This window comes from Etheostoma spectabile, chromosome 6 (assembly GCF_008692095.1).
Source record: "Etheostoma spectabile isolate EspeVRDwgs_2016 chromosome 6, UIUC_Espe_1.0, whole genome shotgun sequence".
Lineage (NCBI taxonomy): Eukaryota > Metazoa > Chordata > Actinopteri > Perciformes > Percidae > Etheostoma > Etheostoma spectabile.
In genome coordinates, this window is record NC_045738.1 from 6,107,521 (window position 1) to 6,120,356 (window position 12,836).

Consider the following 12,836-nt stretch of genomic DNA (forward strand, 5'->3'; position numbering starts at 1 on the left):
CTGAGGACATGCCAGGTGCCATGTGTTGGGATGCAACACACCACGTTGAAGGGGAGTCCCCCAGGTAATCCACTGTCTGGTCACAGCTGCCCTCTGAGTCATCATCCTCCTGGGGAAGCCTTTTCTGGGCTCCCCCTCCAAAGGGTCCCTCCGGAGACTCCACTTTGATGGCATGGGAGGTGATTGCTGTAAGCAGCCCCCCTCGTCGTACTCAGTCATGGGTCAGACGTGATTTACAGCAGAACTGAATGGCGGGCCAATCTGATACTGGAGCTGCTGCCCCATTACACAGGTTCAAGGTTTAACCTGAACCGTTGCTGAAGACATTAGAAATCTCCAGTATACTGTATCAATAACCATGAACACGCTTTGACTACAGCTTCACACAAAAGATTTCCTAAGAAAAATGAGAGTTAAAATTCCCTAAAAAACAGTTTTTTACAGTATTCTTCAAATTAATCAAGGCATTGTTGAGCTTAGTGAGAGATAACGATATCATGTTGGATGATTAAAGCATGAAGCCAGAGACTTTTATGGCTAGTTACAGCCACTTGAATCCATTTGTATCATTTCATTTAGAGTGAAGGTTACTGAGAACATGTATCCACGGTGTAAAAACATTGGAGCAGGCTAAGCTACATCTAAACCTCCAGCTGTTTTACAGTGAGATGCACCATCAAGGCGGAGAATCACCTCCGAGCTGAAATACAACAACAAAACATAACACTGCTTACAACTGTGTAGCATTTTAAAATAGTTATGTCCGCTCTTCATTAACGTTGACGTCTGTATTCTGTCGCATCGATGCGCATTTTTTTCTGCACCACATCCGCAATGGTTGCGCATTCCGCATATATTAGGTGCGATCCTGAGTTGGCTGTTAGTAACAGGCTACCACGGTTGAGGTAAAGGTGCAGCCCGAACTGCCGGCAAAAAACGAACACATGATAAGAACGCCGAGGCTGTTGTATTTTTACCTCATGATAACTGCTCATGCGAGACAGATCAAAACCAAAACACAATTGATGCAGCTGTTAGTCAGCAGCCGATACACAAACCGAAGACGGTCGCTTACTATTGACGTCACGGAGAGGGTATGTTCAGGGCCAATCAGAGTTTGGAGGTGCCGAGCAAATGTATTTGTTTATTTACCGGTACTATGTTCGCACATTTCCTAGAGAGGAACGGATGTGAACCAGTAATTCATAGGATGGATCCTGGAAGGATATTAAAAAACGGTGTCTCACTAAAGGGCAATAGAGACAGTGTTTCTTGAATTATGAATGCCATTGCAATGCACATGTATTTCCTTTGGAAGTTTTGTTGTGTTGTATAATCAGTAGATTTATGATTTTGTACGTGTATCTTCTATTCATTTCTACAGGAGATTAATTTTCCTTACTGCTGATTTTTCATTAGTAAATATATTTTATTAATATCTAACAGCACAAAACAGGGAACAACAGAGAGAGTGGGTTGATGTTAATTTATTTCTCAAAGCAGATGCCATAGTAAGCGTTTGCTTAATGTCCTTCCAGTCAGACTTTAGTTGGAGGACATGGTGTTGCGGATCCAGGTGTTGTAGTTGCAGACCTTGGCATAAACTCCGGGCTTGTCTTCTGGGGCAGCCATAACCCCAGGCACACACACCTGCAGCTGACCGTTGCACACCACGGGGCCACCAGAGGCTCCCTGATAGGACGCAGATAGAAGGACATGTGAGCAGAGGTGCTCGAAAGTTTGGTGTGTCACTCTAAGAACTTTAGCTCGTACCTGGCAGGAGTCCTTGCCTCCCTCGAGGAACCAGCACAGAACATGTGGAGGAGATCTGTTCAGGGTAGGCGGACCTGCAGCTGCTGTGCTCAGGAGGGGGCATCCAGGCACTCAGACGATCAGGGTAGCTGCCTAGAGAGGAAACAGACAGTAGGCCCTACATGTAAACATTCATACCCCAGAATGTGCCAACAATATGTTCCAGAGTGAGTGGAGTGTGTTACTGACTCAGAGCTGCTGTGTTGCCCCATCCAGAGATCAGACAGCGAGTGCCAGAGCTGGCACAGCTGGAGGGCAGGGACACGGTGGACGTAGCTGTTCAGGGAGGCGGGCTTGCTCAGTTTAACAGCATGATGTCATTGTCCAGGTTGCCGCTGTTTGTAGCTGGGGTGACGGACGACTTGGCAGAGTCGATGAACTGCTCTGTGCCCTCATTGACAGCAATGTTGTGCTCCCAAGACGCACCTGGATGCGGCTGCAGAAAGAGGCATGAGGGTTAAATTACAGGTTAGGAATTGGCATACAGTGTCAGTATCTCTGATTTCATTACTTTTTTAAAGAACATAATGCTAAAGGGAATCACTAAAAGTGGTTTTAGTATGACTGTGAACCTAATGGATGTAAAATGTCTGCACTTACGACTTGTAGCAGTGAGCAGCAGACACCACCCAGGTGCTGGAGATCAGGGAGCCTCCACAGAAGTGGTAGCCAGCGTTCAGAGGACTGGTAGGCACAGCGTTTTTCTGCACTCGTAGCCTCCAACAATCTTGTCATCCTCAATGGGAGCGGCATCTGATGGAGAATTTACCAGAGTTTAGTTATGTCGCAGGAAAGTCATTTTGAAAAAAAAATATAAAGTCATAGCTCAAGTACTATTGTCACAAATGGTCACAATTACTTTAAAAAAGAGTGAAAAAGTAAGATTCATAATACATGCCACTGCGAACAGAGCCAGAAGAATGAAAGCCTTCATGATGGTGTCCGTCTCAGCCAGTGTCAGCTCAGCGCACTGCAGCCCCTTTTAAACCCACTCTGTCCGTCTGCTATCTGATGGACCAAGGACACGTATTTCCATTTTTCACCTTTTTGTCAGGTCTTGTGAGAAAAAAGCATCTGAAAGACAAGAGTAACATATGATAATATGAGCTCTGGTTGCACCATCGGTTAGGAACATTGAGTTTATGAAAGATATGCACTTAATAATTTGTTTGAAATTTTGTAGAAATTCAATGGAAATTGGGTTGCATTTATTTTTAGCCTTACAGTGACTCTTATCTGTCAATGTAATGTAGGTATACTGCATTACTGCCTACATTTGCTCAAGATACAAAAAAGAGCTATCCCATCCAACACAATCCCTCTGAATGAAAGGATTTCAAGCTTGGTTATACTGTAGGCAAGCACTGTAAGCACTGGACTGAAGCCTATAGTGTGTCAAGCGATAGTGTTTTGTGGACAGGGACTTTAATTACCTTTCGGTTGTATCTTGGTAAGTTATTAATTCAGATTACATGAAACTTAGAATGTGTGGTCTACATGTGACATTGAGCGCTCCTATCCTTTAGAAAGACGACAACATTAGTATGAAAAAATCTTTTGCTTGAAATAATAATAAAAGAGACAATAGTAATAGAGCAATAGAGTTATAGGGAAATATATTTCTGTATAATCAGAATCAGGCCCGTGTTTATGCCTGAGCCTGGCGTGATGGTGCAACCAGAGCTACATTATCAATATGTTGACTCTTTGCTCCAGATGCGTTTTTCTCACAGGCAACTGAAAAAAAGGTGAAGAATGGAAATAAGTGTCCTTGGTCCATCAGATAGCAGACGGACAGAGTGGGTTTAAAAGGGGCTGCAGTGCAGCTGAGCTGACACTGAGGCTGAGACGGACACCATCATGAAGGCTTTCATTCTTCTGGCTCTGTTCGCAGTGGCATGTAATTATGAATCTTACTTTTTCTCTAATTTTTTAAGTAATTTTAACCATTTTTGTGACAATAGTACTTAAGAGCTATTTACTTTAAGATTTCTCTAAACAATTACTGAAAATGTCCTGCAAAAGATAAACTCTGGTAAATTCTCCATCAGATGCCGCTCCCATTGAGGATGACAAGATTGTTGGAGGCTACGAGTGCAGAAAGAACGCTGTGGCCTACCAGGTCTCTCTGAACGCTGGCTACCACTTCTGTGGAGGCTCCCTGATCTCCAGCACCTGGGTGGTGTCTGCTGCTCACTGCTACAAGTCGTAAGTGCAGACATTTTACATCCATTAGGTTCACAGTCATACTAAAACCACTTTTAGTGATTCACTTTAGCATTATGTTCTTTTAAAAAGTAATGAAATCAGAGATACTGACACTGCAGTGCCAGATTCCTAACCTGTAATTTAACATGCCTCTTTTGCAGCCGCATCAGGTTGCTCTTGGTGAGCACAACATTGCTGTCAATGAGGGCACAGAGCAGTTCATCGACTCTGCCAAGGTCATCCGTCACCCCAGCTACAACAGCGGCAACCTGGACAATGACATCATGCTGATTAAACTGAGCAAGCCCGCCTCCCTGAACAGCTACGTCAGCACCGTGTCCCTGCCCTCCAGCTGTGCCAGCTCTGGCACTCGCTGTCTGATCTCTGGATGGGGCAACACCAGCAGCTCTGGGAGTCAGTAACACACTCCACTCACATCTGGAACATATTGTTGGTACATTCTGGGGTATGAATGTTTACATGTAGGGCCTGTTGTCTGTTTCCTCTCTAGGCAGCTACCCTGATCGTCTGAGGTGCCTGGATGCCCCCATCCTGAGCGACAGCAGCTGCAGGTCCGCCTACCCTGGACAGATCTCCTCCAACATGTTCTGTGCTGGATTCCTCGAGGGAGGCAAGGACTCCTGCCAGGTACGAGCTAAAGTTTCTTAGAGTGGACACACCAAACTTTCGAGCACCTCTGCTCACATGTCCTTTCTATCTGCGTCCTATCAGGGAGACTCTGGTGGCCCCGTGGTGTGCAACGGTCAGCTGCAGGGTGTGGTGTCCTGGGGTTATGGCTGCGCCCAGAAGAACAAGCCCGGAGTTTATGCCAAGGTCTGCAACTACAACACCTGGATCCGCAACACCATGTCCTCCAACTAAAGTCTGACTGGAAGGAACATTAAGCAAACGCTTACTATGGCATCTGCTTTGAGAAAATAAATTAACATCAACCTCACTCTCTCTGTTGTTCCCTGTTTTTTACTGTTAAATAATAAAAAATGATTTACCAATGAAAAGAGTCATCAGCAGAAAGGAAAACAAGATAAAAAGTAATCTCTCTATAGAAATGAATAGAAGACATATGTAATAGAAAAATAATCAGAAAACCTGCTTTAAAATGAAAAATCGTGAATCTACGTGTCAAAACCAAATAAAAACCGTCGCAAAATGAATTACTTTTCATACATATTTAAGAGAAAAAAACTTAAGAAAAAAAACAAAGAATATATGTAAGTGTTTCTGTACTTTCAAAACTTTAAATTCTGAAAAGGCAGACTTCCAACACTTGCCAAATACATATTCATGGATTGAACAAAACAGTTTGACATTTGAGATATTTTGAGAAAATTACTTTTCACGATTTCTTACTTAATAAATAAAGGTATGTTTTGACTGCATTTTGGTCAAATCAATGAAAACATATAACAATTTAAAGTACTCAGCCACATTGAATGATAAAAACTGTTTATTCACCATGCATTGAATATTTACAACAAAACAATTGTTATCCTGAAAGACATAGCCTATGCATGTGTGTTTTCTTCTGTTCACCAGCTTGACAAAAGATCTAATAATAAATACTGTATGGAAAAAGATCATTTTACATTAAGAATCAGTTTCTGTGTCACAACAACATCAACAACTATTTTAAAAAAAACACAAGCATTGCAAAAAAAATCCAGAGAAACATTTTAACCCGAGTATAGTTTCCTCTCAAAACAAATATAGGAATGAACTGAAAATGAATACAGAACTGATATATTGGTGATAGTAATAGCTAAAAAAATATATTTTATACATTTGATACTAGACTGCATTTAAAATAAGCGGTCTGACAGTTTTACATAGTTTCTGGATGTTTTTTTAAGGCAAAGTTATATGAATCAGGAGAACAAACAGGAGGAAACAGACGAGAAAGTAAACACAGTATCTTTAACAGTTAGTGAGTGAAAATATAAACATCATCAATTAAATACCGACAACTTAAATACACTATTAATATGGAAGTTATCATGTGTTTCTCCATGTTACGGTATCTTGTGCACCTGCTTGAAAACCCATTTCTTCACACTGGCATATCCAACATGATCACCACTCATCTGTATTTAGTCATGTTTTGACTATTATTATTACAATTTTATTGTCTTTTCAGTAGATTTTGAGTGTCCAGAAAGGTGCCCATGAATAAAATGTATAATTATTAGTATTGTTATTATTTATTATTATTATTATTGTAGTAATGCAGTATACCTACATTACATTAACAGATAAAGTGGCACTGTAAGGCTAAAAATAAAATGCAAAACAATTTCCATTAAATTTCTACAATAATTTCAAACAAATTATTAAGTGCATATCTTTCATAACCTCAATGTCCTAACTGATGGGTGCAACCAAGCTCACATTATCAATATGTGGCTCTTGCTTCAGATGCGTTTTTCTCACAGCAAATGAAAAAAAAGGTGAAGAATGGAAATACGTGGCCTTGGTCCATCAGATAGCAGACGGACAGAGTGGTTTAAAGGGGCTGCAGTGCAGCTGAGTGACACTGAGGCTGAGGACGGACACCATCATGAAGGTTTCATTCTTCTGGCTCTGTTCGCGCAGTGGCAAGTAATTATGAATCCTACTTTTTTCACTCTTTTTTAAGTAATTTTAACCATTTTGTGACAATAGTACTTAAGAGCTATTTACTTTAAGATTCTCTAAACAATTACTGAACATGTCCTGCACAAAGATAATCTGGTAAATTCTCCATCAGATGCCGCTCCCATTAGGATGACAAGATTGTTGGAGGCTCACGGGCAGAAAGAACGCTGTGGCCTACACAGGTCTCTCTGAACGCTGGCTACCACTTCTGTGGAGGCTCCCTGATCTCCAGCACCTGGGTGGTGTCTGCTGCTCACTGGTACAGTCGTAAGTGCAGACATTTTAATCATTAGGTTCCAGTCATACTACATCCACTTTCACTGATTAAAATACAATTACATTTTTTAAAAAAGTAATGAAATCAGAGATACTGACACGCAGTGCCAGATTCCTAACCTGTAATTTAACCTCATGCCTCTTTTGCAGCCGATCCAGGTGCGTCTTGGTGAGCACAACATTGCTGTCAATGAGGGCACAGAGCAGTTCATCGACTCTGCCAAGGTCATCGTCACCCAGCTACAACAGCGGCAACCTGGACAATGACATCATGTGATTAAACTGAGCAAGCCCGCCTCTGAACAGCTACGTCAGCACCGTGTCCCTGCCCTCCAGCTGTGCCAGCTTGGCACTCGCTGTCTGATTCTGGATGGGGCAACACCAGCAGCTCTGGAGTCAGTAACACACTCCACTCACACGGAACATATTGTTGGTACAATCTGGGGTATGAAGTTTTACATGTAGGGCCTACTGTCTGTTTCCTCTCTAGGCAGCTACCCTGATCGTCTGAGGTGCCTGGATGCCCCATCCTGAGCGACAGCAGCTGCAGGTCCGCCTACCGGACAGATCTCCTCCAACATGTTCTGTGCTGGATTCCTCGAGGGAGGCAAGGACTGCCAGGTACGAGCTAAAGTTTTAGAGTGGAACACCAAACTTCGAGCACCTCTGCTCACATGTCCTTTTATCTGCGTCCTATCAGGGAGACTCTGGTGGCGTGGTGGTGCAACGGTCAGCTGCAGGGTGTGGTGTCGGGGTTATGGCTGCGCCCAGAAGAACAAGCCGGAGGTTTATGCCAAGGTCTGCAACTACAACACCTGGATCCGCAACACCATGTCCTCCAACTAAAGTCACTTGACTGTCATTTGTTGTAGTAGGAAAGAAAACTGTATATCCCACCATAACGCCAGATTTTTAACACTACAGGTAATGATCTGTATTTGCCATGATTCATGTAATGTAATTTTATTTAAACTGGGACAGTTAAAACATTAAGCATTAAACATTAACCTCGTATAAGAACAAGGAGAGATGCATTGTACCAGGTTGTTGCACACATGCTATTTTCCACCTGTAGTCCCTGGAAAACAATAAATATTCAATGCAAGTGAAGAAGAAAACATCCCAATATACAATTGTACAAACACATTCACACCTAATTTAGAATGATATGCAAATGTACTAAATTGCATCAATCAAATGCATTCCCACTTCACAAAAACAATCCCTCCACCCATTGCCATGTATGTGCAAAGTGTGCAATCAAAATCCTAACACACACACACACACACACACAATCTAGTTCATAGATTTGTACAAGCTGTGTTGGGAGAGTATTCCACTGACTTACAGCCACAAAAGAAAAGGATGATTTGCCAAACAGTGTTGTAACTCTCCTCTAGTAGCTGGCCGAGTGGCTCGTGCTTTTCCTGGGTTGAGGGTAACACATTTTTAAAGGAGGAGCAGCAACATTATGGAGGATTTTAAAGAGTAAACAAACATTCAAATGCATTATCACATTTTCAAACTTTAAAATACTGTACTTGATGAGTTTGACAGTGGTGATATTAACGTGTTCTTTTATCATGGATCTTAAGGCAGTTTTACCTGCCTGAGACAAACTTGTCATTCAGTACAAAAAATGGTGAAGAATCACTCATAATGTTGATTCCCAAATTACTTCAGCTGTCAATCAATATTAAAAGAATATTTGTGCCCTAACGTTCAACTTAACCTAATACTTAGGATCCAGGGATCTCATGGTTAAAATAAACGTAGAATAAGGATTATAAACTAAAAATGACAAACATGATTGCATACCAATACAAAAATGACCTTTATTGATTTTACTGTGACATTAAATAATATTCAATAAAGCAGGGTGTCCTTCTGGGAAACAGCTATTGAAATGTGCTTTTCATGATTCAAACAAAACTCAAGCCTGACACTGAAGCACGTTATGTAGTTTTTCAAAGGCAGTAAAACATAATGAATGATCCACAACATTCCCGTTGGAATGTGCATTTGTTAGTGTATTTTCTAGAAAATGTAGCATCTCTTAATTTTAGCCATCATGTTACAAGTCCACAATAGAACAAATTATTTAACAAATATATGAATGAGTAAAGCTGATATTCACTTTTAATGCAAATACAAAATGCTGATACATGTCCTTTGTTGGAGACCAGAACAAAACGTTTTTTATTTTATTTTTTTATCCATAAACATCAGTTAAACAATTTGAGTAACACTTTCACTTGTAGAAGTCAAGAGTGGCCTGCGTGATTTTAAATGTCAACGTTTGATAGTAAATTCACAGTGGCCATAAAGTGAATGCACGTGATGAGTTGTTTGACATTTGTAAAACTATACAGCTCTTTTTCTATAATGATTGGTGGTTCTATTGATTGACGATGTCTTATAAAATAAAAAAAATGTTACACATTCTTAGTCAGGTCTGCCAAACTAAATTTCCACACCAATAAGGAGTTCAGAAATGACTTCAGTGTGACGCCTACCCCTCTGATCAGTGCAGGGTACTTTTCCAAGTTATGAATTAAAGATACCAGGAGGTTGCAGGGCAACAACAATAAATAAAAATGTTTCAGTGGTTATGAATGGAAATGAATGTTTTCCATAATCAACCATTTACATAGAAATTCTGCATTGATGCAGACTTACGGAAGGGGCTCGGTAAGTGTGTACTCAAACGCTGATGCCCTTTGAAATTTGACATTGGGACAACACTAAGCCCTTACGAATTTCGCGAGAATGCGCACCAAAGTCTGTGAGTCCAGACTTTGGGATTGGGCCGATGTTTCTACATTTTATAATCTAGGACTACAGGACCCCACTGAATTGGCAACAAATCTCTGTTTAGGTTATTACAACTGGCCTCTAGCATGCTGCAAATAATGATGATAAAGGTCTGAAATGTCAGAATATGCATCACCACACACAGCACACTTAACTCCATCTGAAGACCCTTCATTTGACATTCTGGCACTCATGTGTCTTTTCACAGTTCTCAAAGGAGTAAAAGGTTTTCCAGGTGCATTTTCATCTATTCTGTCTCGGCTGGTTTCTCTCTCTTGGATTGAATGTGTGCAGCTAGGATGCTGGGAAGTTTTACCCAAATCAAGACCCTTACTCTGGACAAAGGAAAACATGGGTATTTGAGGCGACTCTGGAGTTACTGGGTCTGGACATGCAGATAAGGGGCCCAGAGGAGAGAGGTTTACTTCTGGATCTGGACATAATTTAGCTATGTGGTTGTTCGTGGGAGGGCTAAACATTTTCTTGTTTGACTGTGTACTATGATCATCCATAGATATATCAAAATCAGAGTCCTTGTGCGTTGAGGAATGGCAAAGCTGGTGACTGAACAGTAAATCTAGAGTCTGAAAGCTGCACTTGCACTGCTCACATTTATAAGGCAGAAACACTTTTTTGGGCCTGACCTGAATCCACTGGAACTCTGGGTGCTCACTCATGTGTTTTTTATAAGGCTCCACGAACCGAAAACCTTGGCCGCACTGAGGACAAGTGAAGCGGCCGCGTCTCTGTCGGTGGGTTCTCTGATGGTGCCACAGTTTTCTCCAGTTTTCTAGAGTCTTTCCGCAACAGCCACAGGTGTAACTTTGACCTGGGGCATGGGTGAGCATGTGGGCTCGGAGTCTGCCCATGTGTCTGAACAGCCGGCCACAGCTTGGACATAAATATTTCCTGGGGTCTGAGCGGTTATCTAATTTGTTCAACTTTGACACAATGTGTGAGAGAGGGTGAGCCGGTATGACTGTTGACTGGAACGGTTTCTTTGAGTTAGCGAAGCGTTTCTTGTGGCTGGTCTCTGATGGTTCTTTCTGCGTTTCACAATTTGCTCCTGTGAGAGGAGAAGCTGAATTGTGTCCAGATGAACACCTAAGTGCAGGCACCGTGTACTGTATCAATGACATTGTCTCTTCCTCTTTGATTGCAGAACTGCTGGAGGCCTTATCCTCTCCGCTGCACTGACTGCGATGGGTGCTAAACTCAGACAGCACACCAAACAGCTTGTCACAATACAAGCAGCGATAAAGCTTTGCGCCGGTGTGGGCTCTCATGTGGCTGTTGAACTCCTGCAGATGGTCAAAAACATTCTTGCAGATGTGGCATGTGTACGTTAGTGAAGGCTTTACACGTCTGTTGGGTTGTAAATCGTCACCGGTTCCCGGAGGTCTACAGCTGTGATTTTTTGCATTGCTATAATGAGTGAAGGATTTGTCACAGCGTGTGCAGTTGTAACGCTTTACCGACCAGTGTGTTAGCTCGTGAACACGGAGGAAATAGGCCTGACCGAAAGCTTTGCCACAGATATCACATTTATAGGGCTTCTCTCCAGTGTGGACACGCACGTGTCTTATGAGGGCAGACTGAAACGGGAATGTTTTACCACAGTACTGGCACACTTTCCTTTCTCTCTTTACTGGGGAAACTGGTCTACGAAGTTCCTGACTGTTTTCATGGTCATTCACGAAGCTGCGTTTTTCTGATTTGCTGTCCTCAGAGTCGTGGTCCAGCAAATGTGCGTGTATCTTCATATGAGAGGCATATTCCAAGCAAGAGAATTTAATCTTGCAAAAGGGACATTTTTTATATATGTTGCTCTTTTTGTGCGTCTTGAGATGAAGATTTAAGTTGGAATTCTTGCTAAAACCTCTGCCACATTCAGGGCATTTGAAAGGTCGCTCTCCTGTATGAACGCGTTGATGGATGATGAACTGAGAGAGAAATTTAAAGGTCTGACTACAATAACCACATTGCAACAGAGTTCTCCCCCCTTTTTTAGTGTAGCTGAAATTCGAGCTGGCCTCTTTATCCCCGTCACCGCAGTCGGTATTTTGTTCAAGGTCATCGCTGGCTTCAAGTTGCTCTCTCTGTAACAAAACATTACTTTTTCTCCTTCTCTTGCCGCCTTTCTTGCGCCTGAAAGTATTTCGCTGACTTAGCTTAGCTGAAGTGTTGGCATTGCTTTGTAAAGTAGGACTATTTGACTCGGACCCAGGATTTAAAGGATCCAGCTCCATCTCGATATTCTCAGCTTTCACAGCGGGGGGGAATCCAACAGGTTTAGGTGATAGTTCAGAGAAGGTCATGACATCAATGCTACAGGGCTCCGTATTCTGCAGGTTTGCATTCTTTGGGGATTCAAGACTGCTTTTTGATTGCAACTCCCCGCTGCCATTCGTGTCAGCTGACTGTTTTATTTTGGGGTCATAACACTCAGTAGGAATTACTAAGTTTAGACTGTTCAAACCCTCAGAAGCAATAACATGTCCTTCTTGAGACTGTGGGGAGAGTTGAGAGCTCTTTCCATCTGTATCAGTCTCTTGTTTGTCACTGTTACATTCCATCTGTTTATCGGGCTCTGCTCTCTCCCCACAGGCTGTGTTGTGGCTTAATAGTGATGAGGCATCCTGGGAAACATCAAGTTTGGACAATTTAGCAGGAACTTGCTGATAAGCCAGTTTAGCGCTTTGCCTTTTATTACCTTGAAAGTTTAATGTAGTACTGCTTTCTGAAGGAGTCACTTCAGTCTGCTTGGCGTGGACTTTGCTATCAGATTCAAGCTTTCCATCCGGTGTCAAAGGTGGCTGTTCACCTCTACTCCTTAGTCTCCGTGCAGGACCGCTAACATTATTAGCATTAGCAGAGGCAGCAGGAGCTCTGGCAGCAGCAGCCTCAGCAACCATAGCTTTAAAAGCTGCGATTTGTGCTTTATTTGGCCTTCCTCTTCTTCTTTTTGGCAGCACAGGGACACTGTCTTCTACTTTACCATCAGAGACAGTATGAGGACCAGACTTCTCATTATGGGGTGTATTATTGATTAATGGAACGTCTATGGGGTTAGG

At 42.2% G+C, this 12,836-nt stretch overlaps 2 protein-coding genes and 2 pseudogenes across 3 annotated transcripts in view; 2 read left to right on the top strand and 2 right to left on the bottom strand.

Annotated features, from left to right (window-relative positions):
* Positions 1–1,474: 1,474 nt before the first annotated feature.
* Positions 1,475–2,746, bottom strand: LOC116691064 (trypsin-3-like; annotated as a pseudogene).
* Positions 2,747–3,590: 844 nt separating this feature from the next.
* Positions 3,591–4,983, top strand: LOC116691080 (trypsin-3-like). The gene is given in 5 exon segments (XM_032518409.1): positions 3,591–3,712; positions 3,864–4,024; positions 4,182–4,434; positions 4,532–4,668; positions 4,753–4,983. Coding segments are annotated over 5 exon segments (741 nt in total). The 5' UTR covers positions 3,591–3,672; the 3' UTR covers positions 4,903–4,983.
* Positions 4,984–6,492: 1,509 nt separating this feature from the next.
* Positions 6,493–8,930, top strand: LOC116690778 (trypsin-3-like; annotated as a pseudogene).
* Positions 8,767–12,836, bottom strand: part of si:dkeyp-84f3.9 (zinc finger protein 585A) — a 7,451-nt gene continuing 3,381 nt past the window's right edge. For both annotated transcript variants that reach the window (XM_032518306.1, XM_032518305.1), the window contains one exon: positions 8,767–12,836. This exon is cut by the window's right edge and continues 426 nt beyond it. In XM_032518306.1, the coding sequence (XP_032374197.1) occupies positions 9,831–12,836 (3,006 nt within the window). In that variant the 3' untranslated portion in view covers positions 8,767–9,830.